The 26,326-nt window shown below is 38.4% G+C and overlaps 1 protein-coding gene across 1 annotated transcript; it reads right to left on the reverse strand.

The window, feature by feature from the left end:
* Positions 1 to 17,931: 17,931 nt before the first annotated feature.
* nhlrc3 (NHL repeat containing 3) lies at positions 17,932 to 26,066 on the reverse strand. Its single transcript, XM_088920175.1, has 7 exons — positions 25,878 to 26,066; positions 25,256 to 25,411; positions 24,060 to 24,210; positions 23,634 to 23,834; positions 23,049 to 23,140; positions 21,886 to 21,998; positions 17,932 to 20,785 (listed from the first exon to the last, which is right to left on the reverse strand). Exons 1-7 carry the CDS (start codon positions 25,968 to 25,970, stop codon positions 20,530 to 20,532), a joined length of 1,062 nt encoding a protein of 353 aa, XP_088776301.1. The 5' UTR covers positions 25,971 to 26,066; the 3' UTR covers positions 17,932 to 20,529.
* Positions 26,067 to 26,326: the final 260 nt, after the last annotated feature.

Genomic DNA, 26,326 nt, shown 5'->3' on the forward strand with positions numbered 1-26,326 from the left:
TTCAATAAACGTTTCTACCTTCACACAAACTTCGGCTGCTGTCATTCCCCGTGAAGGGTTTATTAGTAACTAATCGATAAGAGGATCTCGTCCTGCCAGTTCTTGAGAGAAGCCAGGGTAGTGGCTTCGAGGGCATGGCTAGGAAGTTTGTTCACTACTGTCATATTTATTCAAGTGAAGAAGTAACTCCTGGGTAACATTGCTAGAACTGCCCTTGGAAAAGATTTTAGTCTTTCTCCTTTTCTTGTAGTGAGCAGTTAGTAGCAGCGGATATGCAGCTGTCATTACTTTGTGAAGACAAGAGACAATAGAATCAGCCTCAGAGTGTGCCCGGCAAAACCTGAGGCCATTACCAAAACATTCTCTCATCTTCATCTTCCTGCAGCACAATTTAAAATGCACAAGACAAATTCTCAACAAAAGCTCAGGAAGGTCTGTGTAGGAGAGACCAGTCTTAATAATGTGCCTAAGCAGTGTGTATACATATAATAATAAAAAGAAATCCATAAACAAACACAGCTGGAGGAACATGATCCCTAGGCTTGACAGGAAAGCCTGTCAGAAAAGCGTTTATACATCAGCTGGGAGTCTGACTTCCCAGACTAATACTAAAACTGAAGCACATCGGAGGTAGGCCTGAGTCAATATTGAGAAGGTCAACCTGTCAGGAAAAACAGCCACACTTCAGCAGAAAGGCCAAAGTTCATTCAGGGCTCTAGGAAATAGCTCAAAGGCAAAGTAGATCTGAGAGTTTGAACTCCTATGACTCAAAAACATTTGTGCTTTATTGACCCACACTAACACAACTTATTAGTTTAGTTATAATGAAATGTATAAGGAGCTGAACACATTGCTGTTGGTTATTTGATTTGAAAAATCAACAAAGGAAACTGAATAGACTAAGATTTGAACTAAAAATTTATTTCAACTATATTCTTCAATGGAATTCACATATTTGGCAACATATTTACTCTACAGAGAAAAACTGAGCAGAACACGTTACTACAGGGACATGCAAATTAAAATTGGTTAGCACAATTGACAAATGTTCAGAAACATAGTGGGGGTGTTAAAAAGTTATGGAATTAATACATTTTTTTTGTATTCCGAACAATACACAGACTACATTGAGAAGTCTCTTTGTTGCTTAAAAGTCCTGCCCTTTTCAGAGCTGCCATTTAACTTAGAGTTGGCCCCAGTTCAAGCCACTATAATTAACACTCAGCAACAGCACTTAGTCCAGAATAGTGCCCCAGCCTGGTTAAAAGAAAGTCAAAATATGTTTATCATCAGCAAACTTCTGGCACAGGGTCAGTGCACAGTATGTACCTAGGGCAGCCTGGACTGGATGACTAAGAATTTAGAACTACATCAACAAAGTACATCAACAAAAACCCTTTAATTTATTCGGTATGTCATTATTTGCCACAAATGTCCTAAAAGCAGGAGATTAGGTTCACTTTGAATCACTCGACTGCAGTCATTTGGAATTCTTGCAGTTTTCAATGTGTTATCAGACAGATGTGTCACATTTTTTAGTTTTCCATTGGGTGCTGAATGAAAGAGATTTCAGGGGAAATCTGAACCTCATGACACAATCAAATGAAACAAAAACAATGCATGATAAAAGCAAAACTTCTGTGAAGCTCTGAATAGCACTTGTTAAACTACAGAGCCTTAAAATCTGTTAAGAGCATGTAAAACAAATCTCGTTTTCCTGAAGTGCCACCATAAAGCAGGCAGTCATTTTTAAGTTATGTGCATTTCAAAATATCTTCAAAGTTCTACAGGATAAATGCTGTCAACTGAAAGCTAGATTTATACCTTCTCCAACACTGAATGTGTGAAAGAATTTAAATTAACAAGCTTTAAAAAGTAGTGCTTTTCTTTTATTGTTTAAAAATTGTTTCCCAAAAATGATCACTGGAAATGTGTCTAGAACTGGCTACGTGACAAAACCTCAACAAAATGCCTGCTTTTCCACCTACTGCTGGGAAAATGAAGAAAATTATATGAAATCATTCTTAACAAGCTGTGCTGCTGTACTGCAGCCAGTCTGGGGAGGAGATGACTAAGTGTGACAATGAAGTGAAACAGCTCACTGGGACACAGTAAGACAGTCCTGACACTTATACGCCCCTAAAATGACAGGATATCAGTGTTATTCGATATGTGTACTTGTGGCACTGGTCTCACTTCAGTTGTTTAATTCCAATTGTTCTGCACCCACAGTCACAGTGCTGTCCCGTCCACTAATGGGAGAGAGAGGAAAGATTAACTCTTCAGTGGGGTTTTGTAAGAGAATGTACTCAGGCACTTTATCTGCAAAGTTAAATTGTTATAACATTTGTTGCATTTAGCATAGGAGGTCCTTTATATGCCTTGTCTTATATATAGCAACTCTCCTGGACCTGGAAATGGTGTTTGAAAGCAAAGACAGACTTTCTGGATAAGGCAAGTACATACAGTATACCAGTTTTTGCTATGTATTCCATTGTTGTTCGTTACACTTGGTTTATGAATTTATTGTAATTGTACTGCATTGATAAATAATAGTTGGCTAGACTGTTTCTTCACCTGGAACTAATCCTAACTACTGTACATCTGTGCCAGTGTTGTATGGGGAGGATTAATGAGGGAAAGACCATTCTTTCCTTCCTCATGGAATGTGCAATTGATCAGTGCCAAACTGGAGTTGAGTGGAGACTGAATGATCCCTGGAAATCTCATGTAAATACTGGGAGAACTTGCACACTCCACACAGAAGGCACAGAAAGATTCTGAATCAAACTCAGGACCCAGGAGCTGTGGGGTTAGGCAGCACTAGCCAGCACACAGTAGTTGGCAGTACTGATGACATGTAAATTACAATATCATTTATTGGATCAGAAGGTATCGCACTTGATTCAACTTACCAGGTACCTATCAAGCATGTGTTGCCTACATGCTTGTTATTTTATTTACATATATACTTCTGTGACCACTTGCTGATTGCAACTTTTTTTGGGGTTCTGTCATGTCTTCTGTGAATATGGCTTGGATTGTCGGTATGAAAAAGCCATTCTGCTTGTCAATGTCATTGGCAATGAACAGCATCAACAGATGATCAACTATGTGAACACACAGTAGGGTATGAAAAAAATGTAGTAAAACATCTAAACTGCCCGTTTTAATCATGTTCTTTGATTGTTTTACGTGGCTATCTGGGGGGTTCCTAGTTAAACCCTGACCCCCCTCCGCCCCCATCAGGTACAACTTGTGTGATGTACATCATGTAGTCTAATTATTTATTGAGGCAGACGCATGTCAGCCTTTGAAAACAGCAGGCAACACCCTCTGATCAAAAGCCAGGAACGTCATAAGCCACAATTAAGAGCCTGTAATTCGATTAATGTTTTATTTATCCCTGGTACTGTATATATCAGTGCATGTTTAGCCAGCACAGTGATCCACATAAGAGCAAGCATCTTTGATTGGGTACTAATTAGTAATGATTCAGCAAATCGGACATGAATTAAATAAACAAAACTTAAAAATATTTGAGAATGCTTCAGTGTGCATTGGGAAATCTCTCCTAACAACAGTTTTGGAAGGAATACTATTTCTACCTTTCACCTAAAAGCTGGAAGTTCAGTTCTGAAATATTTCAATATTGCAAGAGTTTGTGGATTGGAAACACTCAATGAATCTAGGTTTTTATTGTGATTCAAAAAACGGAGGAAAAGGAAGTTCTGGAAGACAGTCAGATTCTGATCTGATTCTGTCACACCTGAAGAAGGCTCCACGGCCGAAACGCTGTGTTTTCTTTCTTCTCTTTCCAGCATGGAATAAACCTATTTCTTGTTCCTTTGCAGCCTACGCATGCTGACGCAGCTACCCACCTTCACTAATACCTTATTCTAGTATGGTTCAATCTTTAAAAGTACAAAGCCTAAATTTAAGGGTAGTTCTACAGAGTTGTTACATACTTTGCCCTCCAAAGGTATTGGGATGGCAATGTCAAAACTCATATATTTGCCTTGCAGCCAAATTTATCTGCAATAATTAGATTAATACAAATAATAAGGACAATTTAATGTTTCAAAGCATATATTTGATGATACAAGAACAACCCAGTGATTTTTAAGTGACCGTATTTAAAAGGATATTAATTTTTTAATTTCACTTGTGAGATTTCCCACATTCACTTTCGAATTTCAGAGAGATAAAGGCAGTATTTGCTTGGATATCCCCTTTGGGGCAATAATTGCATGCAATCTGCAAACAATTGAGCTCAATAAGCTCACAACACTCCATGTAAAATCACCTGAGATCCTGATTCTCACTGAAACAGAATGAATCTGGGTATGTTTTACTGCTGCTGGGTACCACTTTGTGATTCATATTTGTCTTTATTATTTGAACTTTGGTAAGTATGAAACTTCGATAAGTGTGATAAGTTCTTGACGTTTACACATAGATGGCCGGGCACTTGTTTTCAACTTTATTTTACAGAACAATATAGCCCTCTATAGATCGTGCTGAATTTTGGTGAAGTGCAAGTTTGTAAAGGTTTTCACAAGTAGGGAAATCCAAAATGAAACAAGTGGAAGCCACATTCCTCCCTCGACTCGTGAATGGTGACACGTAATAGAAAAAAATGATTTATTGCCCTCTAGTGGACAGAAGGAGTAATTCTTACAGACTCGTCAAATACAGAAAGAATATGTGTTGTAAAGTACGGCTGTGATTAATTTCTATTTCTAGAACATGAATTCAATTTCCCAGTATTGAAATCTAAAAAAAAATTACCAAAATAGGAAAAGAAAAAGGCCATTGCTTAGGCTACATCGCCACTGGGGAAGTGTGACAAGTCTTTAAATGTTACAGATTATCCTGACATGCTGAATTAATTTCAAGGTTTCAGTGTTCTTTACAAAGTGAGCGTGGAGTTGCAAAACTTTTCTTTCATGTTTATATTAAATCCTCATCTTAACCAAACGTCCTCATCAATAATGCATGGCACACTTTGATCTCTCTCATTTTGTCCGCACTTGTCAAGTGCGGCATCTTGCCTCTTCCAAAATATCCAGCTCTTATATAATTTCCTTAAGAAAAGCTAAGCCAAGCTTTCAAGTTATGCAACATTTCTTGCATGCACTTTTTTCAGTCCTCATTTCTGCAAACATCCCTGCTTGGCACTAACTTTCAGAAGTGCCTTTGATGCCAAGATATTTCTTTCAAGATATTTCAGGATCATTTCAGGTGCAAAAGAGCAAGAAGAAATGCAGTTGATCTAATCTAACATGAAGGCAAGACCACAAATAAGCTCACCCATCTTCTTTCTTGTGGGTATCTATATATTAAAATACACAGATGGCACTTTAAGCCACATCCACAAATGGCTTAAACAGGGTTTGCTCTAACTAGAACCAGGTGTTTAGGCTACTGGGATATAAGCATGGTTTACTCCAAACATCCCATTTGCACAACTCTGCTTTATTAAAATGAGCAACCTCTAACAGCTCTGCAGATTTACCACCACTTTTCTGTGTGTTAGAGGTATTATAATGTCAGCTTTCTTCAATTTTACATCAGCTTTTTGCTCTTTTGTGTTTGGCATTATGTCACATTTACTGTTCAGTATCTCAACTCACATTATTTATTTCTTCACTGTTTCCCAGGTGCTCCTTGCTACTTCCTCCATTTAACCCATTTTTGCTTAGAAAACCTTCCGCTAGTTTTAAAAGTAAGGGCATTAACTTTACAGTACAGTGAAAAACAATTGACAATTTCACTTTACATGTAGACATGCAGGGAGGGATAACAAATGATTTCTTTCTTTTACGGAAAAGGCAAAGAGCTGTCTTTTGATAATATATAGTCTTTTGGCTTCTAAAATTCTGCTCAGATTTTAGGAAGCTGCTTTTATTTCTCCTTCCATTCAAACTGTAATGATCAAAGGCATCTAGTACAAAGCCCATTGATTTTCTCCCATCTATACTGACTCCTTTTGTTACCAGCCAGGGAATGCATTGAAAAGCCAAGCTGCATATCTCAGTGAACTAGTTGTACTGTACTTTCTTGTAACTCACAGTTTGGAGCACAGGGTCATTGACTACTCCAGACAGGGGGTGTGTAGCATTTTTAGGGTAATATAAAGAACTGCAGGGCTGAATCCACAGGGTTGAGGGAAGACAGCCAATGTGCCAAAACTGCAAAAGACTGGTGAAACCGACACAGCCCTGTATTTTAAAAAAAAAACAGATAAAACTAGTTTTGAAATCGCCAGCAAATTACTAGTATTATCATGAATCATTTTAATTCCTTGAGGAATTGTTTGAAGAAACTATGTTTATTGGTTTCTTTGAGAGAAAAAAGGCACAAAACATTCTTTTTTCACCCCCTTTAACATAAAATCGCTATTCATATCAAATCGCCTTTAATTTTAGTAAACAACATTTTAACTTTTGCTCCTGATTTTGGTACTCTGCTTTTATATTTTCTGAATTGATATACAATTAAAGTTAATGGACAGTAAACTAATTAATGAGTGCAAGGCACAGAAATATTACCAATAATAGAATATAAGTAAAAATAAGATTACTGGCTAGTAGGTAAGAAGTAATTTTGCATTGATCTCATACAGCGTGGTACAAAACAACTTCATATTCAGACTGATGGGGAAGCGAAGAGTGGCTGACTGGGAGTAAATGCTCTGCTGTCTGTACTCAAGTCACAAAACCCAAGCAACAAGAGCGTTTTATGTTGTACATTACTATGTCAGGCAATACAAAATTGAAACCAGCACATTTAATAAAAAAGAAGCAAAAAAAATGTACTACAGTTCACTGCGAATTAATAAATGTATAGAGAAAATTCAGCAGTTTCAGAAACCAGCCAATAAGGAATCATTTTCTATACTCCAAAGCTACTCAGATAACACAAAGCCATGAACTGCAAAAAGTAATTTTTGTTGAGTGCATTTTCCAGTAAATTGATTGCTGCCTCCTCAGTGATATGTTATCCGAGGAACATTCCACTGAGATCACCGTTGTTGTCACTGGGCCTGGTGGAAACAAAGTTCTTTTATTATAGTTCAAAAGTTTCAAAGGACAAAAAACTGATTTCAAGACTTTATTACTTATTTAGGATACGTTAGCAAGTTTAGAGAAACCTGACTTTTTCAAACCCTGGGAAGCAACACGTAGAGCGCTAAAAGAAATTAAGGGTGTATATAGTTCAAGATTAAAAACCAAAACTACGTAGCTGGATCAGAAAACGTAGTATTATATTTACCAACACTATCATTTACTCAGTGGAATGAACTGATTTCTGAATTTTTCCCTGTTCTACACAGGACACCACCATCTGCACTTATTTTATTTTGAATAGCTAGAAAGTCTGTAGTATATAGCCATCCAAAGTGTAATTGTCAGCTGTTTTAAGATTCAGACCTCCAGCAATGATAAAACCTACCTACATAGCTGTGAGTGTGGAAGCTGAGAAAATCCTGGCAAAACAAATTTCAACAATCGCTGACACATCCCAATCCAGCACTGCCACGTGGGGAAACAGTCCAATAGTGACAGAACCTGTTGCATCTGGATCGCAGAGCTCAACCTGTGCTCTGAGTAAGTGGTTTTACTGATTGATTGTCATGCTGGAGTTATTTAACAACTTGCCTTACTGATTTACCGGTTTTCGGTTTAAATGCTGTCTGTTTAGTAAATCAATGAGGGGTGCAGCTGTAAGCTTGTCAAAATGAAATTTACTTAAGGTGAAAGAAAATAAGATATAAAGATCTTTTAGCACGTTAGCTAAAAAAGTGTTTCAGTTTCTACTGGCTTCCAGCTAGTAGTCATATGACTTCAAGAAGCAACATTTGTGCATTTGTACTGGGGTGAGTGGAGGCTGGCATGACTAAGAAATGATGTCTGACAGTCAAATATGAATCATCTTGAAACTCCATTAAGCAATGCCCAGCCAAACTCTGCAAGAAGTGACCAGACACCATCACTTCTGTGAGTTGCAGATTGCTACAGGTACTGTAGTCTGGGCATTTTTATAATCTGGGTTTAAGGGGTTGTAAACTGGTTCATTTTAATCCTTCAAGCAACTAATTGCATCAACAACAAAGCTGAGTTGAAAAACAGCAACTTCTGCGGTTCTTGAGAACAGCCCTTGATCCCTGCTGGTGTACAGCTTCAAAGCGAATCCAGCTGAAAAGGACAGGCTTCTCAAAGCACACCTTACCTTGGCCTCCTTTTCAAAAGAAACGGGATTAACAGGCAGCTGCTGAATAGTACAAAAACCAAAGATCATCAAAAAATGGCACAAAACAAGAAAAGTTGACTAAATATGCACATTCTCCTGGAAATTGCAGAACAAGTTTAAACACAAAACCATGGAAAAAAATTGCTTTTGCTTTCCTCTTGACTGTCTATCAGTCTTTTAAACTCCATCCTCCTATTTTTATCGAGCCAAGCAATTGCTCAGAGCTGGTAAACCACATAGCTCCATTATAAATTTCGTAGGATTAACATCTTAGTCTTAGAAAAGTCATGAAATTATAAGTGACTGTTAAACTCCAATATCATACTGTACATCATTTTAATGGTTTGTGAATGAGTGTCTTAGTAGACACTTAGTAGACTTAACTCTCATTTTATGTGTTTTTCTTGTATAAAGAATTACCACGGAATCCTTCTTAAAGTAGAAAAATGAAGAAAATGCTTCATAGTTTGGAGTACCCAAGAAAAGGACCAAGGACCATGTACACTTCTGCACTTCTTCTATAAAGAAATTCTGAATTAAGAGGATCTTCTTTTGGTCAAATATTTTTATTTAGAGCCTAAACCCAAAGCTATATCCCGAAACACTCTCTCATTTCATTAGAATAACAAAACCCAATAATTCAGTGTATTAAAATGTTTTATTGAGTATTTTAGACATAGTGAATTTGGCTCAACCCACGTGGCTGAGAGCTTACCTCCTGGCCATAGAACAAGAAGGCTGGTACCCCCATGCAGACTGTGGTGTCCAAGAGGCAGCTGCACAAGTGGAGACGGGGTGGAGGAGAGATGCTGGAGATGAATGCAAAGTAGAGAAGGGGCTGATGTATAGTTTTTTCTAATGTGAGGAAATGGCATCAGGAATGTTTGCAACAGGAATGACAACCCACCTCCCCAACCCACACAGAGGGCCTCAGGAACTTGGTTCAGGACATGAATGCACAGTAGGGTTTATGAATACCTCATGGAGACTGCCCAGGCTCTGACAGTACCTTTGCATAGTCTTAAGCTTTTGCTGGGGTTCAAAGGTCTGCCAGACATTGAAACCTGTCTTAAACTGCTGGAGAGAGTTACTTATGTCATGGATTACTTTTTGAAACAAACAAGAGGTTGGGTGAAAATAATTTTAAAAGTCATCATTGATCTAAACAGCTCTGTAAATATAGTTACTGTGCAAAACTATTTCTCCCAACTTCTTATTAATTAAAAAAGTAGTCCATTACGCAAGTAACTTGTAACTCCAATGGATTCTTCTTAAACGATACTTTCCAAAACTTGAATTACAGAATTTTTTAGCTCAGATCACCCAACCACCAAATGAAAATGACAAATGTGCAGAAATGAGTAAGAAATGTACCTTTCTTCTCGGCAATAAATACTCCAAAAGTACTCTAGATTGAAAACGCGTCTAATGTTTTTCCTAGGCTGAGCTTGACATATACAGCAAACGCCAATCATCTAGATATGGCATTTATTTGTCAATGCTGTTGTTATTTGCCTTCTAAGGCAGCTCTGTGCAGCTTAGCTTCCCCCCTTGTACATTGTGCAAAAGAAGCAGGAGTGAAGAACTGTAAAGAGAGTTATATTGATGTGAGCAGGCCCTGATTTGATTTCCGGCAGCCTGTGGCAACCGTCTATAATTGCATTGTCCTGTCCCAGGGCTATTTTGAATAGAAATTTGGTTTGGCATTTGCACTGAGAACGGTGCTTGAGCTGATTTTGTTGAGAGGCAGCCAGGCTACATAGCGGGTAAATTAAGTTTCAGGTGAAATAAATGAGGAGTGAATATTGTCCAGGGCAGCTGTGAGAATGATTAAATGGTTATCTCTGTGTGGTTGTCGAGTCTTGGAAAGGGAGCTGAGGCAAGGCATTATAGTATGCCATCTCACCACTCCAGTCCTCAACATTCAATGAAACTCTTGAAAAAAGCATTTTTGTTAGTCTGAAAAGAAGACCAAATTAAACTATTTGCTAAAAACTTTGCAATGGACATAATTTTAGTGGGCTATGCATTTGTTATTGAATGTTTAAATTAGAGGTCATTCAGCTTTCTGACATAACTAGCTTTTACCCTGTTGCTGAAGATACTCAAAAATAAAAGATACAGTATTTAGGAATAAATATGAAATAGTTAGGTATAGTGATATTTCTAATGCCAATAAGAGCAGTAAACCTCGATAAACCTAGATAATGAATGGGACCAAAACATTACAAATTGGTGTCACTGAAGTTGGAGAGAGCACCTCCCCTGAAAAAATTGAAACTCCTCCTGCTTCCTTAAACAATTTGCCCTAGTCCCTGCCAGAAATCACAGCTAAAAAAAAGTGGACACCCCTGTCACCTCCAGAAAATGAAAAAGAGTCAAACTTGACACTTTCTGGGAAAAACTTTGGCCCTGCATCTTCAGCCTGTTATCTCATGAAGCCCAATCTGCCCCCCAAAATTCTCTGACCGCTTGGATCATCTCTGTGGAGTCAGAGTACTCATTTCATGCAATGCTTATCAAGGACTGACACATTTTCCATGCTTTTCTTAGGCTAGAGAGAACATCTCTGGATTCCCAAATTCCATTCTGAGAACCAATTTTGATCATTATAACTATCCTGTACACAAGAAGTTCACGCCCTACCTTCAAAATAACACGTCTTTGCCTTGTGTTTGCCTTGTGTCCGTGCCTTCGATCTTTCATTTGATTCAACCTCCCCTCACAGCTGGAAGCAAAGTGAAGTTCCTAAGTTCATGAAAACAAAGGAAGAAGGATTTCAAAATGTCTCGTGATTTTTCTATACTAGTAAGTAGAACCAGGGTGTGAATTATCACATTCCTACGCCATGGGGATCCTCCATATATTAAGAATCATGATTATAAATTGAGAAGCTTTGAGAAGGAGATAATACTTAAGTACTTAAGCCTCATTTCCCATGCAAGACCCATTGCAGACAATCACAGATAGAGGGCTGATTTACAATGGATATGGAATACTGCAAGAAAATTGGCTAAATCTCCAGAAGCAATCTGATCTTGTGAATGTACAGTAATATATTCATAAACAAAGCATATACAGTATACAGTTACACAAAATCTCCTCAGATTTAAACTTTACCATGACATTACCACTTTGTTTGTAGGAAACAAACACAAAAGGCCCATTAACAGAACTATTGCTGACAAGGACACTTTGAGGACAAAACCTGCTGCCAGACCTCAAAGACTTAGTCTGGTCACCATATGCCTGCTACAGACTTTAAATTTGAACGTGTCGCAGCATGTTGCTCTACAAATTGCAGAGTTCTAAAACAGTACATATTTAATACCCTGGAAATACAAAGGAACTTTGTTTTTATTCTAGATAACACTCCCTCCTAAGGCATTTGCCAGTTGGTGGTTCCATTGTCAGGAGCTGTTTATTCCAGTTTAATCTGGGCTTTGCTTTTGCTACATCTGCTTGAATTCCTGTCATGAAAACTGATTTTAAAAAAAGATTGGTCACTGGACAGAAAGTGCACAGGGGAAGTAAGTTAGTGTCATGAAATGTTAGGGTTACTCAAATGAAGATTTGTAAGGGGAACATGATGCATATGTTCTCTGAGGAGCATCACAGAAAAGAAGATTTATTGATTTAAGGTAATGTATTTCAGAGAATTGCACCTCCAAATGCACAACCATATAAAATAATCAACTTTTGCACCATGTTACATTTAGTCCACCTAGGGGAGGGTTTCCCAGAATTGGGCTTTAGGACATAATTGCCTGTTTTTTATTCATGTCAAATCCGAATTAATTGAATTCCATAAATCAACAAAAAATTTAATTGTTGCAGATTTAAAGTTGCCTAAAATGATACTGTGAAACATTTAAAAAACTGCAAGCAGCCATATCACCCTGCAACTCACTATTGACCACTAGTATGTCCTCACCCAGTAGTCTATGTACAGTATGTTCTAATGGTCCAGTATAGTGATGGGGATGCTATACTGTAAAAAGGTGCTGTCCTTCAGATTAGACTTAAAACTGATCTCCTGACTCTCTTTGGTCATTGAAAATTATCAAAAATTTGTACCACCTTATATATCGTGACACAGACATCATGGAGGGTCATTCAGCCTTTCCAGACAAGGACTGCCAGGTATCAGGGAGCCAGGACTTTATCCCTAAACCATCCCCCTCACTGCAGCAGGTGTCTTTTAAACAACATCAAGTTAGAGGTATTCTGCAACAACACATTTAATGGATAAAAATTATTACAATTTAAAAAAAGGGTAACATCCCATCCAGGATACCGGTTCTGAAAAACATTGTAAATTATTTTGGAAACAACACCAATTGAGAAACTTGGGAAAATACAGATTGTTATATACAGTAATATATAAAATAATTAATATATTGTTGCAGGCAGAGGTAGGTGACAATGTAGTCTAAACCTTTAGATAAAGTGTGTAACACCTGACTGTGTAAACATTTCCAGTTTCAAAGCAAAGGGGATGTTTGCAGAAATGTAGGGGGTCTATAGTCTACAATCAAAGCAATCAAAGTTTACCTCGGTTTACCTTAGTTAATTAAATTGTGAGTAAAATATTGTCAATCAACAACCCAGAACACACTATATAAGATCGGATCAGGCAAAGAGAAAAAGAGAGGGAAAAAGAAGGTCAAACCACAAGAGAGAGAAGAGGGAGCGTGAAGCTTCTCAGTGACCCACTGCCAGGGTCGACTCATCCATGGTGAACTAGGCAATTGCCTACAGTGGCATTTGAGCAAGGGCGGCCAAATGTACCATTTCAAACTATTCTACGACCTATTAGAAACTAGATTTCAGAGCACGTCATCCTACAAGCTTCTTCTAATCACTGTAAATGGCCGAGGAATGTATCATTTCTAGCTTGGGCCGCCCACCCCTGAGCCTGTGGCACTGGCACCAGTTTCGTTCAACTGGGTGAGAGATTTTTCCTGTGGACAGCAAAATGCAAATACAAAAAGAGGAGACTGTTAAAAGAGGAGGGCACTCCAAAAACTGAAAGGTTTGTTCTTAAAATACATTACCTCAGAGTCAGGCTCAGTTATCAAGGATGATAATCCGCCAACATCAAGTCATCAAATCAATGATTCAGCTAGCAACTTTGCTCTGTTACAAGCAACTGCGGACATAGATGGTTCTGCTTCAAAAGATAGCATTAGCAGCAACTGCATCTCGTCCAAAACAGATACTCACCAGCCGCTAACGTTACAAGCTGAGGAAAATTTGAATGATCACGGAAAACGGCCGACAAAAATTAACCACGGACTTTTTGAGACATTTTGATACGGAAGGGACTGCATCAAGTCAAAAGAATCAATTTTCCCAGGGACAGCAGGCACAGAAAATTTTCTGTGTGTCATTATAGTCAGACTTTAGCAAATGGGGAGAAACTGGAGAGGCCATGGCTCATTTATTCAGTTAGCAAGGATGTTACGTTTTGCTCTTGTTATAAACCTGCTGGTGAAAGTGAGAGAAAATCAGCTCTGGCAAAAGACGATGTCAAAGATTGGGAAAATATGTCGAGCATCTTGAGCGCGTATGAAAAGTCGAATGAGCACATGGAATGTTTTCGTAAATGGAAAGAGCTGGACACAAGGTTGGCGTCTCAAAACACTGTAGATGCACAAAATCTACAGAAAATATTAGCCGAGACATTGCATTGGCAGCAAGTGTTGCGACGTTTGGTAAGCCTAGTAAGAGTAATGGCCATGCAAAATATAGCATTCTGTGGTAGCACAGATAGACTGTTTGAGCATGATAATGGCAATTTCCTGAAACTTACAGAGACGATTGGCCTTTTTGATAATGTTATGGCTGAACACATTAAGAGAACAATTTCTAAAGAAAAGCATGTTCACTACTTGGGTAAAGGAACTCAAAATGAAATCATAGCAATGCTAGCATCCCAGATTCAGCATGAAACTGTTACAATGCTCAAGTCAGCTAAGTACTACTTGTGACCATCGCAGTTCTGCGCAGGCTCATACCGCTCCGTCCCGCAACACCAGGGCACGAACCCAGGTCTCTGGCATAACGCAACAGACAACCAGCCGAGTGAGCTAAAGGAGACCTCCCTCAGCCCTGGCAGCTGAGGTCCCTGCTACACCCAGGAAGGGCGATGATGTCACCATGCTGAAACTAGGTCCGCTACATACTCGATAATTTAAGATCGTACGTGAGTAGAATCTAACAAATGACAGTGATCATGTGCTTTGTTACAACACAGGAAAGCAGCGTGAAAATTAGAGAGCTTTTCTTAGAATTCACGGAGCTGACTGATTCTACAGGAGCCGACATTACTGACCTTCAGATCAAGAGTTGGAGATTGATATTATAGACATGAGAGCTCAAGGCTATTCCAATGGATCGAATATGAGAGGTAAACAAAGTGCAAGACATAAATCCAAGGGTGTTCTATGTGCCATGCAGTGCCCACTCTCTTAACTTGGTAGTTAATAACATAGCATCACGTTATCTGCAGGCAGGGGACTTCTTTACGACAATCCGAGAGGTTTACAACTTTTTCTCTGTTTCCTCTTCTCACTTGAAAGTATTGAAACAGCACATAGGTGAGCATGGCCTTACAGTCAAACCGCTAAGTGACACGAGATGGGAAAGTACGGTAGACTTGCTCAAATCCATCCAACACCAATTAGGGGATATACATGATGCCTTGCTCTCAATAGCGGATAATAACAGTCCAACTGGAGCTTGTGGAGTTAAAAACCTGATATGAAGCGAAAGGCATTGCAGCTAAGATCAAAACCTACCCATTCATGTGGTCCATCATAACATGGTATGGTATTTTTAAATGAGATAAATATTATCCGAAAAACGCTACAGTGGCACAGTTGAATGTGACGAAATGACTCCTCCTAGATTATCGCACAGACAGTAATTTTGAGAGAGTTGCTGTCCAGTGCAAGAGAATTGGAGAAGGAGTTGGAAATGGAAGCCTGCTTCCCTCTACAGAGTGCAGTATGACCATGAAAGAGGGAGATTTTTCCCTACAAAGAAGATGGTGAGCCTGTCATGGACCCACAACAAAACTACAAAGTGGGTTTCTTTAACCAAATACATAGGGGAGCTGTGCCATCAACTCTGTGAGCATGGGGGCATAGTTGGAGTTATGTATGACATTTATATCTATAAAGGAGAGGGAAACTGCGACAGTTCTCCAAGAATGCGCAACACTGGAAAAGGCCCTGACACATGGGGACTCAAGGGATGTTGATGGGCATGAACTTTTTGCGTAGTTGACTGATTTGAGCAGACGACTGGCTACTGGAACCAATCCACTGGATGCACTCAAGTTCATCTGTCACAATGGGATGGAATTGTTTTTTTCAAATGCATTTATAGCATTAAGAGTGCTTCTCACCCTTCCCGTCTCTGTGGCTTCAGGAGAATGCAGTTTCTCAAAGCTAAAACTGATAAAAAAAACTATCTCCCCGGTACAATGGCACAGGATAGGCTTAATGGACTGGCTACAATTTCCATAGAACATGAGCTGGCACAGAAAATTGAAATAGAAGATGCAATTAACACCTTTGCAGCCGTGAAGGCCCGGCGTGCACACTTCTGAAAGGTGAGCTTAATTAATGTAATTAAAATGCTTTTTAGTTGTTTTTTAAGTGTGGAGGCAATCTGGTATGTGCGCAGTTTTTTCTCCCGTAGGCTAGCAGTGTGTGTGTGTGTGAATGAGAGTGTGTGTTGACGTGCGTGAGAGAGGTTCAGTGCATTACCAAGAAGAATTGCATTGGTATTGTTTTTGGAAGCTGAAGTGGGGTTTAGCTAGGCTATATACAATAGTGACATTGGTAGAAAGCGTTTTGAACCAGCTTATTTGAGTGGTAATGCAGATACATGTTTGGTGCATTATTTCTACATCAAACTGTCATTAGCTTCAACCTTCGGAAATCTTTTTAAGGGTTCAAGCTGGCCGCTATGGGTGTCTTATAGCCTACTTAACAAGTGTGCAAAGTGGAAATACAGTAGCGCTACAAAATATACATATTGTAGCCTACAATATTTACTCTGTGTGTGTATGGGTGGATAGAATTGCATAAGGCTTTTGTGTGTTGTAGTCTATTGGTTGTGAAGTTGCAAATTTAAAAGGGGCAGCACAATTTTGCCTAGAGCTGCAGAATGGCACATGCCGGCCCTGCCCAGTGCACTAAAGCTCTTTCTTGAAAGGGACCACCTTCCCAGGTAGCTTGTTCAATACTCTCATAACCCTCTGGGTCCCCTAATCTTGTTTCAAAAGCACATTTAGTTTTCCCATGTCCTCTGGTTCAAGATTCACCTTTCATTCTGAAGACATCCACTGGATTTACTTTGTCAATGCTTATATAGTGCATTTTAAAATAACAAACAGTACTCCAGGATCCAGATCCCTTCAGACAGAATCAATATACAATATTCAAGATTTAATTAAGAGGAAAAGGGCCCCCTAAGCTCAAAATAAGACTGACATACATCCAGGCTTTCTTGTAGTGAAGCTGTGATTTATTAGAGATGCAAAAGTTATGATGCAAGACCAGGACTCACTGCAGGATGTGTCCACAGCTATGTAGGGAAAATAAATATACATGAAATGCTAATGAGAGAACTGTACATTTTGACATTGTTTACTAAAATGTAAACACAAGCTTGTCTGCATCCTGCCATGGTGTCCCTTTTCAATTGAGGAAAATATTTTTTTTTCTTTGTGTTCTTTGCTGTTGTTAAATTGTTAAACAGAAACCTCCAACCCTGGAGGCTGCAGTTCCTATGCAGCAGTTGTCAGTGGTAACTTTTAAAACACCAGCTTCCAATGACCTGGGACACCTTAGTTGCTGGAGGTTTAATAAAGTGATTCAGAAAACATTTGGCATATAAGATGTAAGACCTCGCAGACCAGTATTCCTTTACTAAGGAATAGTACTTGCTTAGATCACCAATAACTTACTGTACAAATGTTCCCAATCTTCAGACACAGGTGATTTAAAAAGTTCTATTAAAGATCTAGACAACTGAAGCTCTCCAGGACCAAGGCTGGGGACTCCTGCTTTAAAGGCATTCCTTAATTTTGTGAACTTCAGTTGTCTATTCTCAGGCAATTTCAGCTGAGACTGATAAACATCTACATCACTGATGAGAGGCAGACTGTCTGCTCTACAGATGCAATTTGGATGAGGCCGACTTTAGAGAAGCCTTTGGATGTACTATAGCTGTGGACCAGTATTTAACCACTGTCTTTGAACACCCCCTTCTGGTGACAGAGAGGAAACAAAGTTTTGCTCTGGATACACAGAGACCTTCAGGTACAGTATAAAACCAGACCAGCATTACTGTTATAAGGCTGACATTATTAAGTAAATATCAGATGGCACTGTTATCTGTAATGTCCTGTATTCCAGATGGATGTCAGAACAATTAGTCACCTACTATACCACAAATCACTTGTTACAAACAACAACCTCCTACCAGCAGGGGTTTGTTCAATTGATAAGGGTGTTTCTAATATTTTGGCAAATATATGTAATTTAAATGAGCTTTCAAAAACTATTTACCTGCATTTATATCCTATAATAAAAACACAACTTCAAACCTCAACAAATGACATGAAGTGCACTATCAAAACATTATATAAAGCAAACGCAGTGTTTTAAAAATTTATTATGAGAATGACTTATCTTCTTGTTCAAAATATAAGACAATTTCAACTTTACAAGATGGAAATACCAACAAATACACGTTCAGTCCATAGAAAACTAAAGCCACACAGTTTTCAGATTCAGATAGATTAACAAAATATACAGATACAAAGCTACAACTGACCATTTCACAGCAAAATGTAAACATTCAGTGAAAATAAAAGATTAAATAACTTTTAAACTAATTATATGCTAATTATCTTTCTTTCCTTCATATTTACAAGACTTTTAGAACTTTGCTGGTATTCTTTATTTTTATAAACAAGAGGACATGGTTTAGTTGGAGAAGTTTAGATGTTTTGATGGGATGTTTAAAAAAGCATATTTGCTGTGTTTTTCTTGCATGCAAAAGCACTAGAAACCAATAGTTTTAACAACTACAAAAACAATTTGTAAAACTAGTAGTACGCTAGACCTTTTTATTCATCCAGCCACTCTCATAGTGTGTTGACTTGCGCTTACAGTATATATTGTTCTGTATTTTAACCTTTACATACTGTACACGGTACAGTACACAGGTGCTCTTGAGTGCTTGTTCAATATCAAGAAACATCTGTCTGCCATCATGACATGTTGCAAAGTATTTAGAAACAATCAATTGATCTACACTAGAGAGTTCCACTTTCAACTACATTACTGTTATTTGTGTTCTTGTGAGCATTCACCATTTAAATGTTGTAGTGTGTGAAACCGTATTTTTGTAGAAACTGCTAGGTATCAAAGCATGAATCTGTCCTAAAAATAACTTGTTGATATAACAGCTGTTGAAGTAAAAGCTGCAAAATCTTGCTCTTCAGAATCTAATGGTTTTCATTTGATCTTCCCTTTTAATTATTTATATTAATTAGACTCTCTTGTTATCCCTTATGTCTTAAGATGCTAATGAATTCAAGAGACTGATAAAACCTTCCATTGATCTCACCTTCTATAACTGTACCTTAGTGCTCTATGCTTTTTTCCAAAAATGTAATAGTGACAAGAGACTCTCTAAAAGAAAAACTTTGTAGTTATCATAATCCTATGAGTTCTAAATGAAAAAAAACAAACAAACAACTAAGGCATGCAATTTCCTTTCATTGAGGATGTAGGAAAACCTGTAGGATTTCAAATGTCTTCATTTAAGGGCAGCTTACTGGATTTGAATTACTATACAAGTTAGCAATGCTGCTTTACCGTAAACAGAACTCAGTGGAATTTAATATTTAACATGATTTTCACTGCTTCTTTCAGAACTACAATTTGTTGTGTTTAAAGTAAATGGAAGCTGATCCAGAGTTACCTCTTTACTTGAGGAAAGATAAAGAAACACATATTGCAAAGCCACAGACATTGACAATAGCATGCGTATCATAACCTACATAAATGTTCTTATGGACTGGGGGATTTCCAAAGATGTTTATCAAAATTAATCAAATAGAATAAAATGCATTCATAAGCAGTTCTGATAGTTCAACACCCAGGAGATTTGCAGTACACTATAACAAGTTAAAGAGCAAGTAGGGTTTAGAAAAAGATACAATCAGGTTTGCTAGTACCACTGTTTAAACAACTTATTTTTTCCTTTAATTGTTCACATTCATGTCTGTAACTTGCATTTGGAGGTGGAAAGGTACACTGTAGAACACAAATCATTCAGTACCAATCTACTGTTTTCATTCAATGGTTTTCATTCATTATGTGTTATCTTCTTTGCAGAAACACAATTCTGAAGTGATCATCTACTGAAATAGCCATTTTGTTTAAAGCTGATTAATCTTACAGTATAAGATGTAGCCTTTTGCGTTGATGGATGTGTGGAGATTAACAAATGATGTTAAAGATAAGAATCACCTGACAATTGTCAATTAGATTTGATTGGTAATTACGATGAATAAGTTGCACCAACACTTCATAGTGATGCTCATGTGTAGTTTACATTGAGTTGCTGTGATCAAGTTTTTAAAGATTTTTCAACTTGTGATTTAAAAATTGCTATATGACAAGCTTTATTTATTCTCACTCAGGCTACTCTGTGTTAATAGAACAGAATTTAATAGAAAACACTAGTAGGTTGGGGTTTAATGGCTAGTATAGGCTTTAAATAAACTGTTTATGGGCATGTGTCTAAGATGTCTAAAACTTCTGCAAAGAAATTTATATCCTCACATTCCATCCTATCCTATTCCTATCCTCAAGCTGCTGAAAGGTACTACAAGAATGTCCATTTCATTCAAGTCCAGAAAGGTCTATTTTCTATGGACAGCAAGTTACATGAAATAGCAGCCTCTTGGCCCACACCCCTGACTGCAGTTAGCGGAATTTGGCATCTTGGAACTTACTATTTTGGATTTACAAGGCGAAAAACTTGTCAGGGTTTGAGGTGATGAAAAGAATAACCAGTGGCGGATTACAAAAACAGTGGGTGGCTTAAAGTGGAATGCTTTTCGGGAACCATGCCATTTGCTCTTTAACTGGTTCCTTTTGATACTGTATCTGGACACAATGTTCTTTCACAGTACGATGCTTCATGGTGACAAAGTGCTGGAAACTGCTACCTCAGTGTCTACAAGAAAGAGCTAACAGTGGAACCCCAGTTGAAAGGAGTGAACTTCTGTGCTTGCTGTGCCCCAATCTCAGCCACATAAAGAGCCCCAGTCTTAAGGTCCAAGTCTACAAGGTGAGGCTTGATGTCGTCGGCCAGCTGGATGACACTGACCACCTTACACTGTCCAATCACTCCCACCGGTGGTGCTTCAAGGACAGAAATCTGATTGGTGTTCAGCTGGGCCACAATGAAATACTTCTGATCTGGCGTCAGCCTAGGAAACACAAAAGTGCACCATCAACAAGAGGAAAATGGAGGATATCTTCCATAACTAGAGGTAACTAGGCACTATCCTGACAAGACATCCATACTCAGATTATCCTCTGTTATTCTGACAAGCAGAGCCTTCCATGAACCTCATAAGTAATAAAAAGCACTTTAATCTCTGGGCTGTCTTGAGATTTGTAAATGCCTCAGAGAGGTTAGTGTGTACCGTTTGTTGTTCTCTAATAAGAACCTATTCTGACACCAGCAGATAGAAAAGAAACAATGATTCAAAGTAGAGCACTGCCTGAAAGCTGTTTGTAGTGTTACATATTCATAACATAACCAAGCACACAGAAGAGTATAAAACACTGCAGTTAACCATTTATTAATCTTCAAGTTTTATATGGCAAATGAGACATTATATATTATATACTGTAATACATGAGGTATTAATTTAAAACCCTATCTGAAAACCCAGGCAAGCAGGACTTAATCAAATGTTTTTTTTTATTTTTGTTTATGTAGTAAGATTGCAATGCACTAATGCAGACTACTATACATGCAGTTAAAAAGTCGCTAGAATGCATAATTTGGGAGCAGGACTTTTTATAGTTAGTTTCAAACATATTTGCACTTTAGTACTTAAGGTAAGTGGACATCTCTTGATAATGTAAGACAAATCATAAAGCAGCAGTTATTCAGTTTTAAACTATAATGTGTTCAGTCCAGTTCTTTTAACAAATAAATAAATCATCATTAATAAAGTATCTATCTAAAATACCAATGCAATTTTTAGTAATTCATCCATATATCTGTTCATTAACTTAAATGTGTTTTATGTATTCTTTCAAAATCTAAAGCTATCTTCTTGGAGAGTAATACATTTTAATCAAAGTAAGGTTCTGTAATGTATTTCTAGATAATTTAACATGAACCTCATGTAGGAATCTACTAAACTCAAAACAAATTACATGTTACAGTACTAAAATAGCAGTGCTTTTGACTAGTTGGATCAAAGACACAGAGTGAAACTGACTTAACAAGGTGAATAGAACACTAGCTATATACAATGGGTCAATGGAAGTCATCAGTATCATTAGATTTTACCTAACAGAGTATGGTGCGTCCTCTGTGAAGCAGCTGCCCCACGATCCTAGCCAATCCCCTGTCACAGTGTTAAAGACCTGAATCCGTTTGTTTCCTCTATCAGCAACCCATACCTGGAACACCAGAACAGACAAATCCCCCCCAATTATACAGATTTGTTGAAATCTTGTTATTGTGACTGATCTTATTGATCCATGCCCACCTCCCAGATATGTTGCTGTTTTTCAATTTCAAAATGAAATCCTACTAAAATCCCACCCTCCTTCTCTGCACTCTGTCTGTTTCTAGAATTAAAAATTCTATTAAAAATTAAAAAAATAAGATCTGCAAGACCTCAACACCTGAAGTAGGCTCACACAAAATTCTAAAAAGTAGAATTTCTTCTTTCTACTTTTTAGTGTAGAATTATTTTAATTAATAATTATTTTAATTATTAATTAATTATTATAATAAATAATTTATTTGTTATTTATCTTGAAATATCGTGGTGAAATTAAAAGGTCTGCATTTATAAATGTGCAGAGATGGGAATGGTGAAAGTAACCGTTATTGGGAGGTTTACGTACACATTATACAGATTTGAAAATCAGGGAAATTTACAATACTTTAGTTTTGAGAAGCCCAATATGTCACGGATGTCGGAGAGGCATGCCGTGGAAAGGCAGGAGAGCGAAAAAGACCCTATACGTAGCAGCAAAACGGGGGTTAGCCCGGGCTCAGCAGATCAGACGATGTCGGGTAGAAACCTGTCACTAGGCGGGTCTCAAGACATTCGAACCCTCAATGCTAAGCAAGGAGGAAAGGGTGACCCGGAACTATATAGCCCCAAACAAAGACACACCGGAAGGACAAGCAAAGCACAGTGAAACTAGGAACAGGACAGAGTAGGAGCGCCCTCTAGCTGTAGAGGGCGTGACACAATACTTTTGTAACAATGCTCTCCGAGCTTGTTATAAGGTGACAGAACCCCTCAAGAAAATTGGAGGGTGTTAAATTCTCTGAGGGGCAGGAGACACAGCGTTTTGGCGTACAGGTATTCACCACTATCGGAGGAGGTACTGTGTGGCTCTGGGCTAAGAGGGTCCCGATCTAATCCCAGAAGGGACAGAGCTCTTTCTCCTTCAGGTGGTGTGTAAAAGTACCTGCTGTGTGTGGAAACGTACCCTCTGAAAGGAATCCACTGCCACGCTATGAGGGATGAAGAACTGAGCGGGGCCGCTTCCCTGCTCTCCATGCATCCAGAGCAATTGCAGGTCTGTCAGGGAAATATCAAACAGCACTGATACTGTACACACACAGCCCTCCTCCACAGGGAAAAGGGCAGCACTCAACATGACCAGAAAGAGCAGATAAAAGCTACTGTAGGTAATCTTTTAAAACCTCATGAGCTAGAAACCCAGAAGATGAGCATGTATTATATTTGAATATGTTACTATTTACTGTAATGTGTGTGCTTAATATTTTAAAGTGGTAATCAATATATTTGAGTTGAATACTGTGGTAGCAGTAGGTTACATAACAGAGATATAAAATTATGAGGTGCATGTGAGGTATTACTGATGCTTATGGACCACCTAATGCGCTCTTCCAGCACAATTAAGCAGTTCTTTCATGTGCCATGAGTTAAGAGGGAGGAATAAACAACAGATGCTGCCCTTCAGCTGGTCACATTTTCTGAAGCACACAAGCGGACAGTAAGAAAAGGCTTGGGGATTATAATTGATCAAAAACGACCAATATTTTTGCACCTTTGGAGAGCTTTATCAGCCTGTTATTCAGACCCCCATCACCATCAACAATGTAGATTTCCCCAGAGCTGTGCACAAAAATCTCTGCGGGCTGATCAAACTGGAGGGGGTTCACTCCAGAGCCGGCTTTTCCAGCAGACCCTAAAACCTGGATGAGCTTGCCAGAGGGAGTGTACTGCTTGATGGTGTGTCCGTATGGCCCTGCAGAAGAAAAGGAATAAGAGGTTGGACAAAGCAAGACCCATTTTCAAACATACCACAAAGATAGCAAAGGGATTCATATGCACAAATAGAATATTTTCCTCCAATATTTAAATTCTGTCAACATAATACTTAATACTTAATAATTGTGATCTCTCCTTTGTTTACCCACACACAGAGTAGCAATTATTTTCACTTTGTGCTGGTCTGCACTGTTCCACTCACCACTGCCTACATCTGTTATCCATATAGAAGGATTCAGGGAGGCATCAGCCAGGAATATGCCGTGGGGCATCTCGATAGTTGACGTATTCCAAGCTTGAAGGAAGTCCCCATCCGTAGAGAAAACCAAGACCTTTGGCACATTGTCTCCTCTCTGGGAGAAAATGGATCAAATCTCAAAGTGTCATTGTTAGAAACATGCAGGGGATCTAAGTAATCGCACATGTGTGATCCCTACAATCCTCCTAGGGTTGAAGTGTGGGATATGCTTGTATGCGCACTAAATAACTGCTGCATTCCATGCAACAATCTGAAAACTGCTCATCTGCAATCTCATTTTTACAGTACATGCATGCTATATTGCATTTCCTTGTAGAGTTCATCTGCTGCACTAAATAACCTACTCCCAGTACTTATGATGATAATAATAATAATAATAATAATAATAAACTTTATTTTATATAGCGCCTTTAAAGGTGGCTTCTCAAAGCGTTTTACATAATGACAACAACAATAAATAAAAAGAATAAAAACACAATTATAATATACAGAGGAGACCGTGGATGGTGGTACTAAGAAAAGCAGAGGGGTGAAGGGGTGAAGGCGATAATAGTTCAGACAGGTACTGAGGTGCCAAGCCATGCAGAGCCTTATAAGTGAGCATGAGGATTTTAAAGTCCACACAGAATTTGACAGGAAGCCAGTGCAAGGACTCCAGGATAGGAGTAATGTGATCACTTGCACTAGACCTGATCAGGATTCTGGCTGCTGAATTTTGGACATACTGCAGTTTGTTCAAAGTAGAGTTAGATACCCCAGCGAGTAGAGCATTACAGTAGTCGATTCGATAGAACACAAATGTGTTGATCAGCTTTCTGCCACAGTTAGTGATAGCATAGGGCGTAGTCTAGCGATATTTCTGAGGTGAAAAAAAAGATGTTTTGACAATATGCTGCACGTGGGTCGAATGTTAAGCCAGAATCGAATATCAACAATACATTTCTACAGTTACAATAGTTTTTTTTTCGTACTGTACATATGTTGTATTTTTAAACCGTAGACTTTTCAAGCCTCCTTCGGTTAAGGTGTCGCCTTAACCAACAGATGGTAAAACAGTGAAAATTAACTAACAAGTTAGGATTGTGGAGAAATGACAGACATAAAAACAAGAATCCACATGTAGCAGCGCCATGACTTACTTGAGCAACATACACCACTCCGGTAACATGATTGACAGCCACCCCAAACACTTGTCCCGTAAAATGCTCGGCGTTCTTGGGCCACGTGATGTCTAGTTTGTACAGTGGCTTCCCCGTCAGTTTGTAATCTGCCTTTAGAGAAGACTCATCAGACAGCTGGAAAGCAAAAACAGGATTAAGGAAGTGGGCTTTGAAGGTCTCATACCGAAAGTGATAAGATTACATAATCCATGTAATAATACATGCTTTTATTAATAATACAGCAATAGTTAACCAGTGATAGCGCTTGGTTGCAGTCCTGCAGGATTGTCAGTAGTGCATGAATCATAGTCAAGATCTAATCCAAGGTGACGATCACCAAAAATGGCCCTTTATAATGAATAAAGTACAGGCTAGAATGTTAAAGAACTGTGCTCATTTCACGAATAGACTAATGCAAGGAGCATATCATGCGTTTTTTCTCATGCGACAACACTTCATTTGTCATTGAACGTTTTTAATAAAACGTGTACACGAATATGAAATATCTTGTAGATGATTTTAGTCGACGGACTGTGCAGATAACGATATTGGAACAACTGTAAATAATACAGTAAAACGTTCATATTGCCTTTATACTCACGTGGGGATAGACAGTACCGTACAGCACCAGCATAAGAAGCAAAACTACAGCCACCATCATCACAGTCAGACACGAATTATTCTTTCTTTTCATATCCTAGTCGATCCGCTTCTTAAAATTACCAACCTCGACGTGAAACAGGAATTAATCCTAACCCTTTGGGTTTCCTTATTTGTTCACGTGTGTAAACAGGGAACTGCGACAGCGCTGACAGGTGATCCACCTTGAAATGCATGTTGGGAAATGTAGTTTTTAGTCTTTAATTTTTTTGAGTGCGTTAGGGAAAACGTCTTTTTCTGATACACCATGAACAAAAGTAACATACTCATACTGTTTAACGATGTGCCAAACACTATAAAATTAATTAATGCGGAAGAAAAGTGTTTGTTATATGTTAGGTTTATTTAACAATAACTTCATGTTTATGTAATTTTTTGTTTATTTTTGCA

The sequence above is a fragment of the Atractosteus spatula genome, chromosome 7 (assembly GCF_055471065.1).
Source record: "Atractosteus spatula isolate fAtrSpa1 chromosome 7, fAtrSpa1.hap1, whole genome shotgun sequence".
NCBI classification, from domain to species: Eukaryota; Metazoa; Chordata; class Actinopteri; order Semionotiformes; family Lepisosteidae; genus Atractosteus; species Atractosteus spatula.

Coding starts and splice junctions, on each gene's coding strand:
- nhlrc3 (XM_088920175.1), bottom strand. CDS start 25,970: ATGAAAAGAAAGAATAATTCGTGTCTGACTGTGATGATGGTGGCTGTA. Junction 25,412..25,877: donor ACGGTACTGTCTATCCCCAC/GTGAGTATAAAG, acceptor TTTGCTTTCCAG/CTGTCTGATGAGTCTTCTCT. Junction 23,835..24,059: donor GATAACAGATGTAGGCAGTG/GTGAGTGGAACA, acceptor TTTCTTCTGCAG/GGCCATACGGACACACCATC.